This window comes from Hypanus sabinus, chromosome 22 (genome assembly GCF_030144855.1).
Source record: "Hypanus sabinus isolate sHypSab1 chromosome 22, sHypSab1.hap1, whole genome shotgun sequence".
NCBI classification, from domain to species: domain Eukaryota; kingdom Metazoa; phylum Chordata; class Chondrichthyes; order Myliobatiformes; family Dasyatidae; genus Hypanus; species Hypanus sabinus.
In genome coordinates, this window is record NC_082727.1 from 61985159 (window position 1) to 62005320 (window position 20162).

General features: G+C 40.8%; 1 protein-coding gene across 1 annotated transcript in view; it reads left to right on the top strand.

Annotated features, from left to right (window-relative positions):
- Nucleotides 1–20162, top strand: part of atrnl1b (attractin-like 1b) — a 1024737-nt gene that overhangs the window by 235531 nt on the left and 769044 nt on the right. Inside the window, exon 13 of the mRNA XM_059947922.1 lies at nucleotides 14510–14628. Coding sequence (XP_059803905.1) covers nucleotides 14510–14628 — 119 coding nt within the window. The remainder of the gene's footprint in view (nucleotides 1–14509; nucleotides 14629–20162) is intronic.

Genomic DNA, 20162 nt, shown 5'->3' on the forward strand with positions numbered 1-20162 from the left:
GGACTGCTTGTATATGGTTATATTTCTAGGTTTTATTTTCTGGAACTAAGTTCTAGCAATTTTCTGTCAAGTGCTTCTGCTCAAGAACATGTTAGTATAAGGAGGCAGTGAAGATTTCGCATGTTGTGATCTTGGCAGTAGCACAGCTCTAAGCAGTGAAAAGGATAAATATCTCAGGAATAAATCATACCAGTGTTTTCTGAAGCCTTTAATTGTCATGTCCTGTTGTCATTACTCTTTGCATTAAAACAATAGCAATTTTCACTCAAAGAACAAAACTTTCTTCTGAAAGCTGATTATTGATCTGAGTGATATCACTATTTTTCATTCTCTCTTTCCCCAATGTTCTATTTTACTTTTCTCATTGTATTTCTAATTTACAGTGCTGTTGCCAACTGTCAAAGTGTCACAACTGTTCGAATGTTAATAATGCAACTACCTTGGTACAGGTTGGGCATCTAATTTATTTTTTCTTTCTATGGCCAAGTGATGCATTTATCCAGTGGAATTTAGGGAAATCTAGTTTGCAAAAACTGAAGTTCTTAACAATTTGCAAAACCGCATGATTTATAATTGGCAATTTGGCTACCTGTGAGAGACAAGTGATTATAGATGCTAGTATCAGGAGCAAAAACAAACTGTTGGAGGAACTCAGTAAGTCAGGCAACATCAATGGAGGGAAGTGGACAGTTGACGTTAAGGATGTCATCCTGAAATATTGGCCATTTCCTTTTGCAAATGCTGCTAGACCTTTGTGTGATATTCAAGTGAATTGATGATGTTGCTTGTTATTTGCTATGTTTCATTTGACTCTCTTTCCAGAGTTCATCATTAGGAGAAGCTAGACAACCAGGTGACCCATTGGAGCACCCTTTGAGAGAAAGGTAGTGCAGTCTGGTGTGATGTACTTTGGAAATTAAAAAAGAAAAACTCAGTTTATTAAAGAAGAAAGACGCATAGCAAGGCAAATATAGCTTCTCCTCATTTAACGAAGGACATTTTTGATGGCAACATTTCTGGTTGATCTGCCACCCTGGTGCCTCTCGTTGTCATTCTGGAGACATGCAGTCCTTTCACTTGCCATCTCTTCATCTCTTCATTCTTTGTCTCTGATCTTGGAGACATGCATTTCTCAGCTCCTTTGCCTCTTCCTCACTCCTCCTTCTGTGCCTGTTTTTGTCATTCTGGAGATGTGCAGCCCTTTCACCCCCCATCTCTTCATCTCTTCTGCTGTTTGTTCTTTGTCTCTGATCCTGGAGTCGTGCGTCCCTGGCCTCATCCGATTCTTGTTCTCTCCCTCTCCTTGCCACTTCCCAACGATGTTTGGCGTCATCGCTTGACCATAATGTCCCCTTCTCTTTCCACATGGCATAATTAGGCTGAGCATATTTTTTTTGCTTTAATGCTGGATGGAAGATACGAACCAGTAATACAAAAGCCTCCAGGATACTGATTATTCTTGATGATGTGGTTGGCACTCTCCTAAATGGACGTGATATAGCCACCGCTGTCCTTTGACTGCAGCAAAGGGTTTGATGGGTGTTTCAAAGTACGTAATTACGATAAGATTTAAATATCTCTTATTGATAGGTGGCAGTTTGATCTGTCCCAATCCTGCACATGCCGATGGTGATTAGCAGAATGTGAGCACTCGAAATAGAGCTGCCCTGCCCTTTTGCTCTGCTTGGTGTCATTGCTGTGAGCATCGTGAGGCACTGCTGAGGCTGGCCGTGCGCATGCGTCGTGGTGTCGCATCGCGGTTTCCATGAAAGCTGGAATTGGCTTGGGTTGTGGAAAGTGGGGCCTGTTGTTTGACGAGTGAGCAATTTTATATGAATATATAACCCTGAACTTTGCACATTCTGTAAGTTAGCGCATTTTAAGTTGATTTAGTGAACTGTGATGCACCGTTTGGGCTACTTGGAGGTCACAAACAGACAAACAGAGCATGAGAGTTTTAGTAGCATATTGATATGAAATAAATTCAGTGGCCTTAAAGAAACAGAGCTGTCTTGTTATGTGTGATTTGTATTTTGCAGTTGCATGATTTGCCTTTGGGAAAGGTAACTGGTCCAGTGCGAGGCTAATTAGCCTGCAACAATTTTGGGTTAGAATTGTTTTCCTTATTCTGGAGAACCAACCATTTTGAGACTTGTATTTCCTTAGAATGAAATCATGTTTTAGTCAAAGGATTTCTGTTACAGGAACAAGAGAGCATAGGTTTAGAAATCAGAAGCATGAGATTTAAAAGGAAATCAGGGGTACCTTTTTCCTGCAAAGGGTGGAACTTATGTGTGATGCACTGCTGGAAATACTGGCACTTAGCAACATGTATACACAGTTATATAAGTACATAGATAGGAGAGTTTTAGATGGCTATGGGCCAAACATGGACAGATGGGACTAGTTTGATGAGCAACACAGTCAACATGGACATGTTGGGTTTAAGGGCCTGTTTACATACTGTAGGATTGTATCTCTCAAATTAAGTTTTAAATAGCTACAATCCGTATATCATTGTTTTGAACTAATGACATAAATCATGTTGGAGGTCTGCCTTCACTGCAAGAGAGTATGGCATGATTTTGATTCATATGTGTCATATATTCTATATTGTAGAAATCTAACAAAAATAATTCCTCAACAGAAACAGACAGAAATTCAAGAATTCCATTATCTCAGGAAAAACTGATTGTCATTTCCTTAAAACATATCTGGATGCTGACAAATGACAAAAAGACGGACACAATTTATGAGGGCTGTTCTGTATATCTTGTGGTTTTAGGTAGATCTAAGCCTTAGGGTTTAATTAGTGGCCATCACAACATGTACATTACATCCTACACAAAACAGGAAAGCAGACTATTGGTGAAAGGAAAGCTGACAGAATGTTTTAAATTAGATTCGCTATTTGTACGTGGAACTAAGGGTAGGTAGATGTATTGAATCATTCCAATGCAAGAGCCAGACTTCTTAATTTATTTTGTGACATCCAAATATTGCTCTTTGCCATTTCCATCAGTACTCAAGGAAGCTAATTGGGCACACAAGTTGAAATCAAAATGTAGATAGACTCACTGTGTTAGAAACATAGAAAACCTACAACACAATACAGGCCCTTTGGCCCACAAAGCTGTGCCGAACATGTCCCTAACTTAGAAATTACTAGGCTTACCATAACCCTCTATTTTTCAAAGCTCCATGTACCTATCCAAAAGTCTCTTACAAGACCCTATCGTATTCGCCTCCACCACTGTTGCCGGCAGCCCATTCCTCGCACTCACCACTCTCTGAGTAAAAAAACATACCCCTGACATCTCCTCTGTACCTACTCCCCAGCACCTTAAACCTGTGCCCTCTTGTGGCAACCATTTCAGCCCTGGGAAAAAGCCTCTGACTATCCACATGATCAATGCCTCTCATCATCTTATACACCTCTATCAGGTCAGCTCTCATCCTTCCTCGCTCCAAGGAGAAAAGGCCGAGTTCACTCAACCTGTTTTCATAAGGCACACTCCCCAATCCAGGCAACATCCTTCTAAATCTCCTCTGCACCCTTTCTATGGTTTCCACATCCTTCTTGTAGTGAGGTGACCAGGTACTATATAGCTGCAACATTACCTCTCGGCTCCTAAATTCAGATCCACGATTGATGAAGGCCAATACTCTGTATGCCTCTTAACCACAGAGTCAACCTACGAGGTTGCTTTTAATGTCCAATGGACTCGGACCCCAAGATCCCTCTGATCCTCCACACTGCCAAACATTTTACCATTAATATTCTGTCATCATATTTGACCTACCAAAATGAACCACTTCACACTTAACTGTGTTGAACTCCATCTGCCACTTCTCAGCCCAGTTTTGCATCCTATCATTGTCCCGCTGTAACCTCTGACAGCCCTCCACACTATCCAAAACACCTCCAACCTTTGTGTCATCAGCAAACTTACTAACCCATCCCTCCACTTCCTCATCCAGGTCATTTATAAACAATTACGAAGAGTAAGGTTCCCAGAATGGATCCCTGAGGCAACCCACTGATAACTGACCTCCATGCAGAATATAACCCAACTACAACCACTCTTTGCCTTTTGTGGGCAAGCCAGTTCTGGATCCACAAAATAATGTCCCCTTGGACATTGTCCCGTGCCTCCTTACTATCTCAATAAGCCTTCGATGGGGTACCTTTTCAAGTACCTTGCTGAAATCCATATACACTACATCTACTGCTCTTCCTTCATCAATGTGTTCAGTCACGTCCTCAAAAAATTCAATCAGGCTCGTAAGGCACAACCTGCCCTTGACAAAGCCATGCTGACTACTCCCTCCTAATCATATTATACCTCTCCAAATGTTCATAAATCCTGCCTTTCAGGATCTTTTCCATCAACTTACCAACCACTGAAGTAAGTCTCACTGGTCTATAATTTCCTGGGCTATCTCTACTCCCTTTCTTGAATAAAGGAACAACATCCGCAACCCTTCAATCCTTGGGGACCTCTCCCGTCCCCTTTGATGATGTAAAGATCATTGCCAGAGGCTCAGCAATTTCCTCCCTCATCTCCCACAGTAGCCTGGGGTACATCTCATCAGTCCCGGTGACTTATCCAACTTGAGGTTTTCCAAAAGCTCCAGCACATACTCTTTCTTAATATCTACATGCTCAATCTTTTCAGTCTGCTGCAAGTCATCACTACAATCACCAAGATCCTTTTCCATAGTGAATACTGAAGTAAAGTATTCATTAAGTACTTCTGCTATTTCCTCCAGTTCCATACACACTTTCCCACTGTCACACTTGATAGGTCCTATTATTTCACATCTTATCCTCTTGCTCTTCACGTACTTGTAGAATGCCTTGGGGTTTTCATTAATCCTTCCTGCCAAGGCCTTCTCATGGCCCCTTCTGGCTCTCCTAATTTCCTTCTTAAGCTCCTTCCTAGTAGCCTTATAATCTAAGTAACATTACCTAGCTCTCTGAGCCTTTGTAAGCTTTTCTTTTCTTCTTGTCTTGATTTATTACAGCCTTTGTACACCATTGTTCCTGTACCCTACCATAACTTCCCTTTCTCATTTAAACATACCTATGCAGAACTCCACACAAATATCCCCTGAATATTTGCCACATTTCTTCCGTACTTTTCCCTGAGAACCTCTGTTCCCAATTTAAGCTTCCAATTTCCTGTCTGATAGCCTCATAATTTCCCTTATCCAATTAAACACTTTTCCAACTTGTCTGTTCCTATCTGTCTCCAATGCTATTGTAAAGGAGATGGAATTGTGATCACTATCTCCAAAATGCTCTCCCACTGAGAGATCTGACACCTGACCAGGTTCATTTCCCAATATCAAATCAAGTACAGCCTCTCCTCTTATAGGCTTATCTACATATTGTGTCAAGAAACCTTCCTGAACACACCTAACAAACTCCACCCCATTTGAACCCCTCGCTCTAGGGAGATGCCAATCGATATTTGGGAAATTAAAATCTCCTATCATGACAACTTTGTTATTATTACACCTTTCCAGGATCTGTTTCCCTATTTGCTCCTCGATATCCCTGTTACTATTGGGAGGCCTAGAAAAAACACCCAGTAAAGTTATTGTCCCCTTCCTGTTCCTAACCTCCACCCATAGACCATCCCTCCATGACGCCCACCTTTTCTTCTACCTGACACTATCTCTGATCAACAGTGCCACGCCCCCACCTCTTTTGCCAACCAGTGATGCTCTTCCATAACATATCTATAATTTTTTTCTTCATGTTGCTTCTAAATGTGTTAGGAAATATAAATTTGACAAATTATTTGACTCATCCTTGCAAGGTACCTAAGTTTTAACTTATGGGTCAATGTCAGTTCTAATCAACAAGCAACAAACTCCAAAACCTAGTCTTCTGTACCTCCTTCTGCAACTGTACACTTGAATTCCTCACTGGGAAACCATAGGCTGTGTGGATTGGAAATAAAATCTCTTCGATGGCAATCATGAATAGTTATCTGAGGGATGGGTGCTTAGCCCACTGCCCTACTCTCTCTGCATCCACATATGTGTGGCTCAGTACAGTTCAAATAACATCTATAAATTTGCTGTTGACAAAACTATTGTTGGTACATCAGTAATATCACTGATTATGGACTTTGGGAAAGGGAAGTCAGGGGAACAGTCCTCATCAAGAGATCAGAAGTGGAAAGGGTGAGCAGTTTCAAGTTCCTGGATGTCAACATCTCAGACTATCTATCTAACATATTGATGGAATACGAAGAAGGCATGACAGTGGCTATATTTCATTAGGATTTTGAGGGGGCTTGATATGTCACCAAAGACTCCTGCAAATTTCTACAGATGTACAGTGGAAAGCAATCCAAGTGGTTGCATCACCATCTGGTATGGAGGGGCCACTGCAAAGGATCAGAACAAGCTGAGATATTTGTTAACTCAACCAGCTCCACGATGGTTACTAGCCTCCCCAGCATGCAGGACACTTTCAAAAAGTGTTACCTGAAAGAGGTGGCATCCATCATTAAGGACCTCCATAACCCAGGTCATGCCCTCTTCTCATTGATACTGTAAAGGAGAAGGTACAAGAACCTGAAGACATGCACTCAACATTTCAGGAACAATTTCTTCTCTTCCACCATCAGATTTTGGTGAATCCATGAACTTTACCTTATTGCTGATTTTTCCTTTCTTTTTGTACTAATTATTTAATTTTTTTATATATATACATTGTATTGTGTAAATGTCAGAGGCACGGATATATAGCTAGGGTGCCAAAGACTTTTGTGCTGTACTGTACTTGACAACTAGGAGGGAGAGAGAGTTTGTAAATCTGGTAGGAGCAAAGGATGTTGGGAATGGCGAGCGCAGAGTGCTGCAAAAGGGGTGGCAGTGGAGTGTCAGGTGTGGTGGGTGATACAGGTGCAGGCACAAACTGAGACAATAGACAAGGTCATTTGATTTCAAACAATTCTGGATGATGGTGTTTTTATATTTATAAAATTATATGCTCCCAAAGTAGCTTCACAGAGTTAATATTTAGGATAAAACCTAAATAACCTTGATGTATGAAGAGTATGGAGTTCAGAAAAGAGGTATTGTGACATCCACATTTTTGAATGAATAAATACAGGGTGGACAAAAGTTGCAATGGAAAATAGAATGAATAATTGGGATTTCTTTTGTCATTGTTGGGATTACTTTCCACGAATTACTAAATATAGTTAATTGGGACACTTGGGACCTGTACATTTTGGCCCAATTAAGTGGCTTCCCCAATTAGCCAAAGTTTAAAAGAAATGGAAATAGTTCAAAAGGTATAAAAGACCAACTCCCATTTAACTGAGTAACAGATTATACATTTAAATAAAAGATAGTATAAATTATAACAGTTATAACACCTGTAATGCTACTACAATACTATTAAACTGTGTAATAGTTCTTACATTCCTCATTGTTATCAATGGAGGAATTCATCTAGTGTATGCTGACATATATGGGGTGTTCAGGGAGAGCTAGCACCTCTGGTGAAGGGGCTTGTGTCCATTTTGGGATAGCTCATTTACCTTTGGGCCCCACTGGACATTCAGTTCTCACCTGAGGCTCCAACTAGCTGTTTGTATGTGACAGTGGCCATGTCCCGGTACACCAAGTGAGAGTAGCTGGCAGACCTCATATCCCAGTGAATTAGGCACATAACTGTGAAGTCAGGGTAGAGTGTGAAAGGCTTGATAAGGCACAGAAGTGGTCATGGCTATCCATCACAACCAAGAAACACCTCAGTTTGTGATGACTACCTGTACCACTGGACCGGGACTTAGAGTTGGAGAGATTGGAACTGTCTGACTGCAATGGCTTTTCCACTTTAAAAACTTCTGCACAGGGCTTCACTGTCATTGTTAGGTACAGTGGACAACCAACACTCAGTGATATTCTTTTGATTGACTGCAAATGAATAAAATTAGTGCAGCCACTTGGTGCAGATAATACTGTCTTTATTCAATGCTTTCAATGATTGCATCCTCCAAATCGATTCATTTTTCCTACTGGCTGTTTCTGGCATCTCTTAAGCCAGGTGGATTCAGAATTGGCTTGCCTGCAGAAAGCAGAGGGTCATGGTGGAGGGAGTACATTCCGATTGGAGGGTTGTGAATAGTGGTGTCAGATCGGTTCTGGGACCTCTACTTTTCGTGATTTTTATTAATGACCTGGATGTGGGGGTAGAAGGGTGGGTTGGAAAGTTTGTAGATGGCAAAGGTTAGTGGTGTTGCAGATAGTGTAGAGGATTGTCAAAGGTTGCAGAGAGACATTGATAGGATGCAGAAGTGGGCTGAGAAGTGGCAGATGGAGTTCATCCCGAAGAAGTGTGAGGTGGTACACTTTGGAAGGACAAACTCCAAGGAAGAGTACAGAGTAAATGGCAGGATACTTAGTAGTGTGGAGGTGCAGAGGGATCTGGGGGTACATGTCCACAGATCCCTGATAGTTGCCTCACAGGTAGATAGGGTAGTTAAGAAAGCTTATGGAGTGTTAGCTTTCATAAGTCAAGGGATAGAGTTTAAGAGTCGCGAGGTAATGCTGCAGCTCTATAAAACTAGTTAGGCCACACTTGGAGTACTGTGTACAGTTCTGGTCGCTTTACTATAGGAAGGATGTGGAAGCATTGGAAAAGGTACGGAGGAGATTTTCCAGGATGCTGCCTGGTTTAGAAAGTATGCTTTATGATCAGAGATTAAGGTTGCTAGGGCTTTACTTTCTGGAGAGGAGGAGGATGAGAGGAGACATGATAGAGGTATACAAGATATTAAGAGGAATATATAGAGTGGACAGCCAGTGCCCCTTCCCCAGGGCACCACTGCTCAATACAAGAGGACATGGCTTTAAGGTAAGGGGAGGAAAATTCAAGGGGGATATTAGAGGAAGGTTTTTTACTCAGAGAGTAGTTGGTGCGTGGAATGCACTGCCCGAGTCAGTGGTGGAGGCAGGTACACTAGTGAAGTTTAAGAGACTACTAGACAGGTATATGGAGGAATTTAAGGTGGGGGGCTATATGGAAGGCAGGGTTTAAGGATTAGCACAACATTGTGGACCGAAAGGCCTGTACTGTGCTGTACTATTCTACATTCTAAATGTTTGAAACAACAGTGAGCACTATATAAACTGTGGGTAAATTGAAAAGATGATTGGTTGATCATGTGCTTTGAATTTCTATTAACTTTAGAATTAACCTTGTGGTTACACTTAACTAGCCCCAATTTTAAGTTTTTGAGCTGTTTTCAATTTCCTGACTCAAAAGTGTGTACTAAAAACTACAATAATTGTAATAGAACAATGTTTTGTGTTCTGTTTTAATTTTTGTCTGTGATATTTGACACACTATTGCACAGAAACATTAAAATTAAAATCTGCTTCTTTTTGGAACCCAAGCACCAGAGAACCAATTATAGTCCTAAAATTTCTAAATGTTAATTCATTTGTTCATTGATTAATGCTTAAAATATTTTATTTAAATTTCTAGAAAGTTTGCTGCTGAGTTTTTGTTCTTTTCAGAATTTGGTAGTGGATTAGTCAAAAGGAAATCAAAATCAGCTGCCAAGGGGTGGGAATTTGTGGAAAAGAAAGACTTCACTTTGGTATCAGCTCTGAACGCTTTTAAAACTCTGAACGAGTTTTGAATTGAATGTCTACTTCTTTGTATTGAAGTGAAATCTATTCCATTTCAGTTTTTGTTTGTAGGTTAAGTGGTGTTGACACCACTTTTGGAAGCCTAGATATATTTATAAGTTTTTATATAACTAATTTGGGAAGATTCTATGCCTTTTTTGACTTTTGCTCTCTTATGTGTCCTTTTCTCATCCTGTTTTAATACTCCAGAGGATTAATGTGGTATCAATTTATGCTGGTAAATGCTGAGCCAGTCTCTTGGGTACATCCAATCACAAACTTGAATCTTTCTAACAATAAAAATGTTTTACATAAAATTGAATATTGTGCACTTACTAAAGCAAGGAATCAGAATGTTTTATTGTCACTGACATACATTGTGGAATTTGTTCTGCCGCAGCAGAATAAGGCGTAAAAACATAACTATTAAGTTACAATAAGAAATAAATTAAGTTGTGCAAAAAAGAAGAATAGGGAAGTCGTGTCCATGGTTCCGTGGACTGTTCAGAAATCTGATGGCTGAGGGCAACATGCAGTTCCTAAAACATTGAATGAGTGTCTTCAGGCTTCTGTACCTTCACCTTGATCATAATAATGAGAAGAAGGTATATCCTAGGTGGTGGAGTTCATTAATGATGGAGCAATGGAAGTAGCCCAAAGGGAATTCATCAGGATAGTTCATGGAGTGAGAAGGTTGTCCTATCAAGAGAGACTAGGCAGCTTGTGTATATGTTGTTTAGAGTTCAGATGAATGATGGGTGATCTTACTCAGATGTAGGGGACTTGGGCACAAGGAAACATCAACTGATACAATTCACTAAAAGTATTGAAATCATAGCAAAATATCCTCTTTCAGGTAGTTATTAAGATGATTCTTACCAATGTTTTCAGTTGCCTATAAAAAATCCCATGTCATCAACTTGGCAAAGAATTTGGGAGTTCCCTTTTTCAAGGGGGAAATCAGAGGAAGGTTTTTTACTCAGAGAGTGGTTGGTGCATGGAATGCACTGCCAGAGTCAGTGGTGGAGGCAGATACACTAGTGAGATTTAAGAGTCTACTAGACAGGTATATGAGGAATTTAAGGTGGAGGGTTATATGGAAGGCAGGGTTTAAAGGTTGGCACAACATTGTGGGCCGAAAGGCCTGTACGGTGCTGAATTGTTCTGTGTTCTGGTCAACATTTATCCCTTAACCAATATCATTATAATGCTCAAACTCATAGAAACATAGAAACAGAACAATTCAGGCTCTTCAGTCCACAATGCTGTGCTGAACATGTACTTACTTTAGAAATTACCTCGGATTATTCATAGCCTACTATTCTTCTAAACTCATGGGATCTTAAGGATTGGAATTTGGTTGCTCTGTTTTACATGTTACAATAGCCACAATAAAAAAACTGTTCCAAGTATTTTATTTTCCTTTTGGTGATAGGGAAGCTTATTTCTGAACTTGACATTCAGCTTCTTTGGAGGAAATTCTAGGACTGTTATGTACCTTTTGCACCTGGTTTGAGAGTAAAAAAAACAGAGGAGGGAAGAGTTTCATTCCTATTGCCATTTGAGCACTGTAAGAGGAGGGGTAAGTGTGAATAGAGAGAAATGATTCATTAGTTAAAGAATAGATTGGGATAGTTCAGAGACCTGGTTACTATTTAATCTACAGTTAACATAACAGAACACTATGTTCCAGTACATTGAAACAATATGCAGGTCTTTAAGTAATTGTCATTCTGCAATATTAGAATAAGTATGCACATGTAAATATATAAGACCATAAGATATAGGAGCAGAATAATGCAATTCAGCCCACTGAGTCTGCTCCTCCATTCCATCATGTCTGATTTATTATCCCTCTCAATGCCTCCCTCTTGCCTTCTCCCATTAATCTTTGATGCCTTGACTGCTCAAGAATCTATCAACCTCCATTTTAAATACACACAATGAATTCCACAGATTCACCATCCTATGGCTAAAGAAATTAATTCTCATCTGTTCTAAAGGCATGTCCCTCTATTATGAGCCTGTGCCCTTTGGTTCTAGGTTCACCCACTATAGGAAACATCCTCTCCACATCCACTCTATTTAGGCCTTTCAATATTGTTAGGTTTCAGTGAGATTCCCCTTTATTCTATTAAACTCCAGCAAGTATAGGTGCAGAGCCATCAAAAGCTCCTCATACATTAAACTTTTCATTCCCAGAATCATTTGCGTTAACCTCCTCTGGACCCTCTCCAATGCCAGAGCATGTATATTAACTTGTTTTCTAAATTGGTGCTTTGTTTAATGTTACATCATGGAGTGCCAATTCATAGCAGCAATCTTGTCTGAAAGTCTAAACATTCTAATAGATCTATAGTTGCACCCCCCCCCCCCCCATCCTCCACCTGTACATTACAACAAAATGGCACAGACTTGGGCTGCCTGCTGCTCTGTTGGGAACCTGGTGCAAGTCCTGCTGTCTGTTGGCCTTGCCTCTGTAATGAAATGGTCCATTGCTCGGTGTGGAGAAGCTGTATATGAGCATTGATGGCAGACAGGGCTAGCAGTACCAGCTCTACACGATGATGAAACACTTGAATCAATCATCAAAGTGCAGTTACGAAGGGTGTTAACAGCAACTTCTATCATGTCCAGATCTGTGGATCTGAGAAGTCTGTCAATGCATGATGCCAGGGTTTAGCTCTAAGTTCCACATCTGAGCAGCTCATCCCTGCCCACCCCACATCAGTGTCAACAGGAATCCTCCCCACATCTTACCATAGAGGAAGTTGTTGCAACTTTCCCCTTCATCTGCCCATCATTGCCTCCTCATCTGATTTGACCTATCACTTACCAGCTCCTATGTCATCCCTCATTCTGATAATCTGTCCTCTTCAGTACTCATGCAAATGCTGAATTTGAAACATGGCCACCCCTTCACCTCCATAGATGATGCTTGACCTGCTTAGTTCTTTCAATAGATTTTTTTTTTTGCTCATGGGACAATTCATCATAGGATTTTTGCCAGGTTGCCAATAATCAGCTTCCTGACATGACAGTACTGTCAGTGACTGATCTCAAAATTTAATGCAATAATAGCCCTTTTTAGCAGTGATCATATTAGTGATCTCATCGTTGGGAATGCATTCTGAGCACTAAGTGAGGTGCTAATCTTTTGTTTTTTCTATTCTAATTTGCTTCACATGAAAACTGCTCGAAATACAAATGATTCCACTTTACAGGGATCAGGATCTCAAATACTGAGGCATAGAGTCATAGAGAAGAACAGCACAGAAACAGGCCTTTCACCCCATCCAGTCTGTATGGAAACCACTTAAGCTGCCTATTCCCATCAACCCGCACTGGGACCATAGCTCTCCATACCTCTACCATCCACATACCTGTCCAAACTTTTCTTAAACATTGAAATCGAGCTGGCATGCACCACTTGTGCTGGCAGCTCATTCCACACTCTCAAGACCCTCTGAGTGAAGAAGTTTTCCCTCAAGTTCCCCTTAAGCTTCTCAACTTTTATCCTTAACTCTTGACCTTTGGTTATAGTCCCTGCCGTTCTCAATGGAAAAAGCTTACTTGCATTTACTCTACCTGAACCCCTCATAATTTTGTATACTGCTATCAATTCTCCTATCAATTTTCTACATTCTGAAGAATATACTGGTAACCTGTTCAATCTTTCTGTATACTTAGGTCCTCCAGACCTGGCATCATCCTTGCAAAATTTTCTTTGTACTCTTTCAACCTTGTTTCCATCTTTCCTTTAGGTAGCTGACCAAAACTGCACACAGTACTCCAAATTACACCTCACTAATATCTTATACAACTTCAACATAACATCCCATCTTCTGTACTCAATACATTGATTTATGAAGGCCAATCTGCCAAAAGCTTTCTTCATGGCCCTATCTACCTGTGATGGTACTTCCAATGAATTATGGATCTGTATTCCAAGATCCCTTTGTTTTACCACATTCCTCAGTGCCATACCATTCACTGTGCAAGACCTACTGAAGTGCAACACCTTGTACTTATCTGCATTAAATTCCATCTGTCAATTTCCAGCTCCTTTCTCCAGCTGATCCAGCATCATCTGCAAGCCATGATTGCTTTCTTAGCTGTCCACTACACCTCCAATTTTGGTGTCACCCGCCAATTTGCTGATCCAGTTAACCATGTTATCATCCAGATCGTTGATATAGATGACAAACAACAATGGACCCAACATTGATTCCTGCGGCACACCATTACTCACAAGCCTCTACTCAGAGTGGCAACCCTCTACTACCACTCTCTGGCTTCTTCCACAAAGCCAATGTGTAATCTAATTTACTACCTCATCCTGAATACCAAGTGACTGCACCTTCTTGATCAGCCTCCCATGCAGGACCTTGTCAAATGCCTTACCAAAGACCATGTAGACAATATCCACTGTCTTGCCTTCATCAACTTGCCCAGTAACTTGCTCAAAAAACCTCTATAAGATTGGTAAGGCATGACCTACCACCTACAAAGCCATGCTAACTATCCTTGATCAGTCCATGTCTATCCTAATACTTATATATCCGGTCCCTTAGAATACCTTCCAATAACTTTCCCATAACTGATGTAAGATTCACAGGCCTATAATTTCCTGGTTTACATTCGGTGCCTTTTTTAAGCAGCAATTTCATTAAAAAGTAGAAATGCTACTTGATCAAGTTGTTGAAAATATTATGATGATTGTGATGATATTTGTGACTCCAAATGTCTACTTATGTTAATGATCTGTAACTTGGATATTTGGATAAATGTCTTTTTGTATGGTAATCCTTTAACGTCGTTAATTTTTCAATTTTTATTGCAGTAGCTTCAGATGAAGGATGTTTCAAATATACAGATTGTGCCAGCTGCACAGCAAATACAAATGGGTGTCAGTGGTGTGAGGACAAGAAGTGCATTTCCGCTGGCAGCAATTGCACTATGGTGGGTTAAAGTATAAGCTGTATCACCTATCTGTAAACATTGTCTGCATGATGAACTTTGAACTGGCGCTATTGATTTTTTAAAATAACCTCAGGATTGTTTAGCATATTAGCTAATTTACATGTATTCTAGTGAATACAAAGTATTGATAACATAACAAGCTTACAAATTCTCTTGTACAGCTTGGGTTTTCTTGAGTAAAATGTGTGACATGACCTTTGACAGGTAGTGTAAACTTGCTAGAATGTTATCAGGTGTTTGTCCTATAGCACAGTGTGTATTAGGAGTGCTGCTTAAAATCCAATTGAATTCTCAGTTGAATGCTGTTTATGATTTAGAATCTTTGTTGCTTGTGAATCTTAAACAATCTTAAGATTTATTTGTGCTTGTTTCTTGGAACTTTGAATAATATCCTTGTGTTTCTTCCACAATGATGAATGAATCAGTCTGTTTTAGAAACAATTTCAACTTTATATACATTAACAGTATAATACTCTATAGTCAGTGGATAATTACAGGTTAATTTCTTTAATCAGCAGAGCTTGTCGAGGTTTATTGTACTTTATTTTAAAATGTAGTTATTTTCCCATTGCTTGGTTTGAGCAGAGAGTATTGGGAACACAGCAGTTGGGAAGAATGGTAATTAGTGTTTTCATTCTGGTGCTTTGCTTTTTAATTTATTGTTACAATAAAAAGTTCCTCTACATCCATGTTATTAGTTTAAAAGAGTAAGTTTCCTAAAACCTATAATGCGTCACCTTATTGATGTGTTTAGCGTGCATGAAAGTTATGGGAAGTAGCAGTGTTGCTTTGTTAATAATGATCAGTGTGCCAGTGCCAGTGAAGGTTGAGGTTTCTTTCTTTTTTATTTTTTGTGAATGCATGTTAAAATTGTAGCTTATATGCTATTTGTGCTAGGTGTAGTGTGTTGTGTGCTGTTAGTAATGTATTTTGTACCTTGGCCCCAGAAGAATGCTTTTTTTATTTGGCTGTATTCGTGTGTGGGTGAATGATAATTGAACTTGAACTTGAGTGGGGAGAGAGGTGAGTAATACCAGTCCGGGCCAATGGGGGCTTTTATATTCGCTCTGCTTCCCCTTCCTGAAATCCACAATCAATTCCTAGGTCTCAGTGACTTTGTGTACAGGATTGTTGTTGCAAGACCACTCAACCAGCTGACCCATCTCACCTCCTGTATGCTTTCTCATCATCATCTGAAATTCTGCCAGCAATAGTGGTGTCATTGATAAATTATAGATTTAACTGTGCTTAGCCACGTGGTTATGGGTATAGAGAGAGAGGAGCAGTGGGCTAAACACACATCTGTGAGGAGTGTCAATGTTGAGATTGTCAGTGAGGAGGAGATGTTATTTCTGATCTGCAGTGACTGTGGTCTCCTGATGAGAAAGTTGAGGCTCCATTTGCAGAGGGAGGCCTGGGTTTTAGAGCTTGTTGATTAGAACTGAAGTTATGATTATGTTGGATGCTGAGCTGTAATTAATAAACAGCAGCCTAACATAGGTATTACAATTGTCCAGAGTTGGAATGTTATGGTGAGTTTGAATAAGGTACTGGTGAGGCTGAATTTGGAGTATTGTGTGTAGTTTTGGTCACCAGATTACAGGAAGGATATTAATAAGGTTGAAAGGGTGCAGAGAAGGTTTACAAGGATGTTGTGGGGACTTGAGAAACTGAGTTACAGAGAAAGGTTGAATTGGTTAGGACTTTATTCCCTGGAGCATTGAAGAATGAGGGGAGATTTGATAGTGGTATATAAAATTATGATGGGTATAGATAGAGTGAATGCAAGCAGGATTTTTCCACTGAGGCTAGGGGAGAAAAAAAACCCAGAAGACATGGGTTAAGGGTGAAGGGGGAAAAGTTTAAAGGGAACATTAGGGGGGGCTTCTTCATACAGAGAGTGGTGAGAGTGTGGAATGAGCTGCCAGATGAAATGGTAAATGCAGGCTCACTTTTAACATTTAAGAAAAACTTGGACAGATACAAGGATGAGAGGTCTATGGAGGGATATGGTCCAGGTACAGGTCAGTGGGACTAGGTAGAAAAATGGTTCGGCACAGCCAAGAAGGGCCAGAAGGCCTGTTTCTGTGCTGTAATGTTCTATGGTTCTGTCTATGGCTGAGTGGTGAGCTAGTGAGATTACATCCGCTGTAGACCTGTTGTGGCAGTAGGCAAATACAATGGGTAGAGGACCTTCCTTAGGCAGGAATTGTGTTTTTCAAAGATGAATTAAATAAATATTCAATTATATTCAAAAGTAAAATAAATTGATGTGAAAGTTGGTATTAGTTCGTTGTTAATTTAACAAAACAATGGATCATGTCAGATGCATTGAAGAATGGCTTCCTGTACTGTACACTTATGTGGTAAATGTATTTTGAAAATTGAGTAATGATTACATTGGTTAAGAATCAATATTTATGTGAAATTAATGATTGTTAATTGGGTAGTTTGTATCCCAGTTAAATATTCCCAAGTTGGAGGCGTGCATAACCTATCCACTAAACTCTATCTTTCTGGTGCTGTTAAAAATCACACAAGATTTATCGCAACTTTCTCATATTCAGTGTTCAATTTAGGTAGGATCTACTATCCATGTCATCAGTAAGTCTGAGTACTTCCACTGCCAGAATGTTGCCTGTCTCTGACTCTCCCTGAGATCATCTACTTGCAAAACCCATAAATCATGGCTTTGTAGCTACCAGTCTTCACTTATTATCACAGTATGTAAACTATATACAACCTTGAGATTCATCTCCTCACAGGCAGCCTCAAAACAAAAAAAACCCATAGCATGCATTAAAGAAAAAGACTGTCAAATCCCCAGTGCGTAGAGAACATAAAACAAATCATGCAAACAGTAAAATTAAGCAAATAACATTTAGAAGTGAAGTTAGTGAAAATGAGTTAACAGCCACCAAGCCAGTCTTTACTGTAGCCAATCTAGGAGCCCATTAGTTGCAGGCCACAAACTCAGGTTCAAGTTCAAGTTACTTTTTATTGTCATTTTGACCATAACTGCTGGGACAGTACACAGTAAAAACAAGGCAATGTTTTTCAGGACTATGGTGCTACATGAAGCAATACAAAAACTACACTGAACTACGTAAAACAACACAAAAAACTACACTAGATTACACACCTACCCAGGACTGCATAAAGTGCACAAAACAGTGCAGGCATTACAATAAATAATAAACAAGACAATAGGCACAGTAGAGGGCAGTAAGTTGGTGTCAGTCCAGGCTCTGGGTATTGATGAGTCTGATGGCTTGGGGGAAGAAACTGTTAACAAAGTCTGGTCGTGAGAGCCTGAATGCTTTGGATCCTTTTCCCAGATGGCAGGAGGGAGAAAAGTTTGTATGAGGGGTGCACAGGGTCCTTCATAATGCTGTTTGCTTTGTGAATGCAGTGGGTGGTGTAAATGTCTGTAACAGCGGGATGAGAGACCCCGATGATCTTCTCAGCTGACCTCACTGTGCTCTGCAGGGTCTTGCGATCCGAGATGGTGCAATTTCTGAACCAGGCAGTGATGCAGCTGCTCAGGATGCTCTCAATACAACTCCCGTAGAATGTGATGAGGATGGGGGGTGGGCGATGGGCGATGGACTTTCCTCAGCCTTCGCAGGAAGTAGAGATGCTGTTGTGCTTTCTTTGCTATGGAGCTGGTGTTGAGGGACCAGGTGAGATTCTCCATCAGGTGAACACTAAGAAATTTGATGCTCTTAACGATCTCTACCAAGGAGCCGTCGATGTTCAGCAGGGAGTAGTCGCTCCGTGCCCTCCTGAAGTCAACAACCATCTCTTTTGTGTTGTTCACATTCAGAGACAGGTTGTTGGCTCTGCACCAGTCTGTTAGCCGCTGCACCTCCTCTCTGTATGTTATCTCATTGTTCTTGCTGATGAGACCCACCACGGTCGTGTCATTGGCGAACTTGATGATGTGGTTCGAGTTGTGTGTTGCAGCACAGTCGTGGATCAGCAGAGTGAACAGCAGTGGACTGAGCACACAGCCCCAGGGACCCCCCCAGTGCTCAGTGTGATGGTATTGGAGATGCTGCTTCCGATCTGGACTGACTGAGGTCTCCCAGTCAGGAAGTCTAGGATCCAGTTGCAGAGGGAGGTGTTCAGGCCCAATAGGCTCAGCTTTCCAATCAGTTTCTGAGGGATGATTGTGTTGAATGCTGAACTGAAGTCTATGAACAGCATTTGAATGTACGTGCCTTTTGTTTAGGTGGGTTAGGGCCAGGTGGAGGGTGATGGCAATGGCATCGTCTGTTGAACAGTTGGGATGGTACACGAACTGCAGGGTGCCCAGTGAGGTAGGCAGTAGGGTCTTGATACCCCTCATGACGAGCCTCTCGAAACACTTCATGATGATGGATGTGAGTGCAACGGGACGGTAGTCGTTGAGGCAGGACACTGAAGACTTCTTCGGCATGGGGACTATGGTGGCGGCCTTGAAGCACATTGGAACGATGGCACTGCTCAGGGAGATGGTGAAGATGTCAGTGAGAACAACTGCTAGCTGGTCTGCACATCCTCTAAGCACTCTGCCAGGAATATTGTCTGGTCCAGAAGCCTTCAGTGTGTTGACCCTAACCAGGGTTCTCCTCACATTAGCCAAGGTGAGACACAGCACTTTGTCACTTGGAGGAGGGGTGGAATTCCTCACCGCCACGTCATTTTCTGCTTCAAAATGAACGTAGAAGTTGTTCAGCGCATCTGGGAGGGAGGCATCACCTGCACAGAGTTGAGTAACTTTGCTAAGTCCCTTGCCTGTGGTCCCACCACTAACCTGGTCCCAACATATCGATGCAATTATAAAGAAAGCAAGACAGCAGTTATACTTTATTAGAAGTTTGAAGGGTTTTGGTATGTCAACAAATACACTCAAAAACTTCTATAGGTGTTCTGTGGAGAGCATTCTGACAGGCTGCATCACTGTTTGGTATGGGGGTAACACTGCACAGGACTGAAAGAAGCTGTAGAGGGTTGCAAATTTAGTCTGCTCCATCTTGGGTACTAGCCCATGAAGTACCCAGGTCATCACAGAAAGGCAGCAACCATTATTAAGGATCTCCAGCACCTAGGACATGTCCTTTCCTCACTGTTACCATCAGGTAGGAGGTACAGAAGCCTGAAGGCACACACTCAGTGATTCAGAACCAGCTTCTTCCTCTCTGCCATACAAATCCTAAATGGACAATGAACCCTTGGACACTCTTACCTTTTTTTAATATACAGTATTTCTGTCTTTTGCACGATTTTTAACCTATATACATATACTGTGTATACTGAGTAAGATCTATTTGGTATTTATTTATCTATCTATTATTTTATTTTTCTTCTATATTACGTATAAGTAAAGATAAGTTAACAAATTTCACGTCACATGCTGGTGATAATAAACCTGATTCTGATTCTGATCTGGCCCAGTGCTGAAATTGACCAAACAGTGAGTCGTTCCTCACCCTCTGACCTAGGCCCTGCTGCTTTGGTATTGCCTCCTG